Source organism: Carex rostrata, chromosome 12 (genome assembly GCF_964058835.1).
Source record: "Carex rostrata chromosome 12, lpCarRost1.2, whole genome shotgun sequence".
In the NCBI taxonomy this organism is placed as follows: Eukaryota; Viridiplantae; Streptophyta; class Magnoliopsida; order Poales; family Cyperaceae; genus Carex; species Carex rostrata.
In genome coordinates, this window is record NC_135929.1 from 4,530,164 (window position 1) to 4,534,360 (window position 4,197).

The following is a 4,197-nucleotide window of genomic DNA, read 5'->3' on the forward strand; positions in this document are numbered from 1 at the left end:
ATATTAATATGGAGAACAAGATGAACGGTTTGGATCGACCGTTAGGATTTTGAAAAGTCGAATATTGAGCCGTAGCACGGGAGGCCTCTTAGCTACCCATAACATATTAGCCAAATCCTATATATATATATATATATATATATATATATATTAGAGTGAGTCTATGGTACTATGCATATTACGATTTGGCACCGTGCTACGGCTCTATATTCGAGTTTTCAAATCCTAACGGTCGATCCGAACCGTTCATCTTGTTCTCCATATTAATATATGTTTGGAGACAAAATTTTACATTTTTTTGAAATTTTTTTACTATTTTTTTAGATTTATTGAAAATCACTGTTTTTGGATGGTCCAGAATTTTCAGATCAAGTGATTTTTTAAATATCTAAAAAAAATAGTAAAAAAAATTCAAAAAATATAAAATTTGGTCTCCAAACACATATTAATATGGAGAACAAGATGAACGGTTCGGATCGACCGTTAGGATTTGAAAACTCGAATATAGATAATTATGTGTTTTACTATAATCACACAATTGGCACAACATTATCTCCTCAAAAATAAAATTTCAAAATACTGAATTTAATATTGGTCGTCGAGGTTAGTTTTATGGCAAAAAAAAAGGATTTCCACATAGTTAATCAATTTTAAAATAAAGTGTAAAATATAAATCCTCTTTGATAAAAAGGAAAGTGTTACTGCAATGTTTTATTTTAATAATTTTAAGAATAAAATTTACATATCTTGAGTCTAAAAAGAGTTTCCTTTTTCAAACCATATACGTTACGTGAAAATTTTGACTATATACAAATAATTCTTGTTATAGTACTTTTATCTTATAAATATATAAGTATTTAAAGACTAGTGGTCAAACTAGTTGATTTATCAATCTAACCGACAAAATTGTTGATGTAGAGCTTTACCAAGTCGGACATCGACTCGATAGAACTCTATATTGTCATATGTAGATCAAGTGATCTTAATTGATAAATTTGTGTACCAAGCATTACTCTCAATTTCTTTTTATTTGAAAAAAGAAATACTCCGTAGCTTGCAGTTGCAAGTTGCAACACCTATATTTTATATTGGAATTCAAAGTAGGTCAGATGCTCTATTTATAGTTTAATGGACTTAATTATCGTCTGATTTACATTAAAATACGTGCACTCCGCTTTAAAATTTGTGTGTGCCTATTTCAATTTTTATGAGTACAAATCTTAATACGAATCAGACGATGTTGGAGCTCATTAAACTCAAAAAATAGATCTCATGTCCATGAAATCTACTCCTCTTTATATTGGAAGCAAATTCTTTTAATTACAAGTCTGTACATGCAATACTTCTTAAATTTCAATTCCAACTCTGCTAAAATTCTAGCTCGAATTTCTATTGGAGAAGACGAATGCTATTACCATCGCTCTACAGACTTAGACTTGGTGAATAAAAATATATATATATATATATAAAAGAAAAAAAAATTGTTCATCATATTATTACTTTTAACAAACCTGTAACTTCCACACAAAAAATAATATTACAAAAAAGGAAAATGTCGGCAATAATTAGAAATTTGGATTTAGCAAAAGATATTTTATCTCAGGAGTTATCTGATTACGACGCTCTTTTTTTTGAAATAATTATTTGTGGCGCTTAAAATGGCATTATTATTACTTCCAGTAGACCTGACAAAGAAATCACTTTCTGCTAAAGGAAAAATCTGTACAACTTGTCTTTTTTTTTCTCTTTTTCTTTTTTGCGGAAAACTGGTCAAAATTGCCTACGAGCGTATTGTAAGCTAAAACAATATAAAAATAAAAACCTGGTCAAAAGTTTTTTGAAGTCAACAAATTCAGGTGACGCAGGTTCCTGAAAGGATGTGCTAATGACCCAACTAACCCAATTTTGTATTGAATTTTTTATTCATAGTAATTATAAAATTTATATATACGAAACAAATAGAGTACCTCGTTTTCAACCAATATAGTAAAATCGTCAGCACGGATCACGATCCACATTTTATAGATCTGAAGCAATGCCCACGATCCATTTTTAAAATAAAAAAAAAAATAGACTGCAGTTTTAAACCTGGTCCTGGTCTACTACTGGTTGGTACAAGACAAACCCAGAAAGCAATTAATGGTAAGAAAATGTTGCTGCCAAAATTACATTTTAACCATACAACTTCTTAAATGCTTTCAGTTGGATATTTTTATTTTCTTTCTTATAAAATAATTGTTCAAAATCATATACCATTGTTGTCTACAAACCGACATCTGTGCAATGAGTGTAATCTGCTCAAACGGAGTCATTACCAACTATCCAATAGATACACATTATATTTGAAAATTATTTATTAATTTGCAGGACTTAGTTAACTTATAATTTGGTTGTTCATTTATGATGAAAGTACCTGGGTCATGTTGGGTGCGAAAACCATGGCGATATTTCGAGCATTCATCTTGTTGTCGTCTTCTTCTTGAACGACATCAGCCATTAATTCAACAGCCCAATTTAGCAGCGCCAGTGGGGTCGGCTGGAGGAGTTTCACTAACTCCATGCATTCTTCTTCTGTGTTGCATTGCAACACCTGCTCAGGTGAGAGGCCATCTAGTACGCCTTCTGGCAGTTCTCTAAACCACGCCTGAAACCCATGTGTGGCCAATATTATGCTCATTCTATGTCCCACATTTTTTTAGAAATTTTTTTCTGTTAATCTCAATTTTCTTAGATTTTGACCTTTTTATTGGTTTTGGAGAGGCGAGTGTTTTTTTATTTCTGATTTGCACATAATTTGGCCTCCGGTCATTGGTATAATAGAAATAATAAAATTGCACAAACTTCAAATTGTTCATAAAGCTTTAACACCCAAATCACAAAAATTTGTGCAAGCAATCATTTTGGAGGCAAGAATATCTTCATTTTTTCCTTTCTTTATTTCTCCTTTATATTTGGTTTTAATTGGATTGTCATCACCTGTGATTTTACTTCACAGCTCTTCCATATTTAAAAAAAAAAATATTTAATTCCAACTTCAACTTGTAAAACCAAACAAATTTGCACCTTTATTAAGCCAGCGAGGCAAGGTACATCGATATCATTGGGTACAATTCCCCTATTTAGCTGTGCTTGACTATTCTCTGGATTTATCCTGAATATACCTTCCGCCTAATTATAGTAACAGTGCAACAAAAAAAAAATACTGTATTGTTACACAAGAAGCTTTAATAATGGTCACGGAACATACCTAATGAAAATTTGAAGGTGCCATATGGAGATATTAGTAGCACAATTTAAGGTACCAGTATGGTGCCAAACTCCGGTCATATCAAACTACATAACTTGTAAATAAGCTATCTTTGATGTTTTTCCACAGATTTGTAAGTATTAAAAAAAGTGCAAAAAATGTAACGAAGCAAAGTTTTGTTACTACCTTGAGACCTCCTTGGGCATATAATTTGTCTTGCATGAGCAATAGAATGGTGGGTACGGAATTTCCTTTCGAATCATATACACATTGCATGGATTCCGCTGACACGCCAAAAACACTTGCACTGGGGAGAAAATATAATTTAAGATCAATTTTTGTTCCTCAGCAAAACAGTGCATCAGCTTAAACAAAATTTATAAAGTTGCAAGGTGGATGGTCATGGTCCAACTTGGCTTTCCAAAAGGGAACTCAGGAATTATTTAATCCTTTTTTAAATAAATGGTAATTAATGCCCCCCTTGGCAATGGGCAATGGCTCCTCTCCAATTCACAAAAGAGAGAAAAAAAGAAAATAAATCTGACCTGGCATTGGGAGCACGGGATGGCACCTCCATTTGAAACTCAACAGGTAAACCCAAAAAGTCATTGAACCGGTCGAAGGTCACGTGAGCCACGTGGCGCACGTCCATGGGCCAGCTAATATCCATCCCTGTTAACACTGCCACGTCATCATCCTGCACTAGTAGAGAATGTACAATTAGTGTCGCCTAAAAAAACCGACACTAATACTTTAGTATTAGTTGATTATATTAAACCGACACTAATACAATTAGTGTCGGCTGTTTATTATTAGCTGACACTAATAACTAATATTTAGTGTCGAGTTTTTAATTTTAATTGATACTAATACTTAGTGTCTGGTGTTTATAAACAACCGACACTAATAACTAACAATTAGTGTCAGCTATTTATTTACAGCCGACACTA

At 32.5% G+C, this 4,197-nt stretch overlaps 1 protein-coding gene across 1 annotated transcript; it reads right to left on the reverse strand.

Annotated features, from left to right (window-relative positions):
• Positions 1-2,374: 2,374 nt before the first annotated feature.
• LOC144562937 (rho GTPase-activating protein 2-like) lies at positions 2,375-3,917 on the reverse strand. The gene is given in 4 exon segments (XM_078312307.1): positions 2,375-2,644; positions 3,064-3,168; positions 3,434-3,554; positions 3,793-3,917. Coding segments are annotated over 4 exon segments (621 nt in total).
• Between the last annotated feature and the right edge of the window lie 280 nt (positions 3,918-4,197).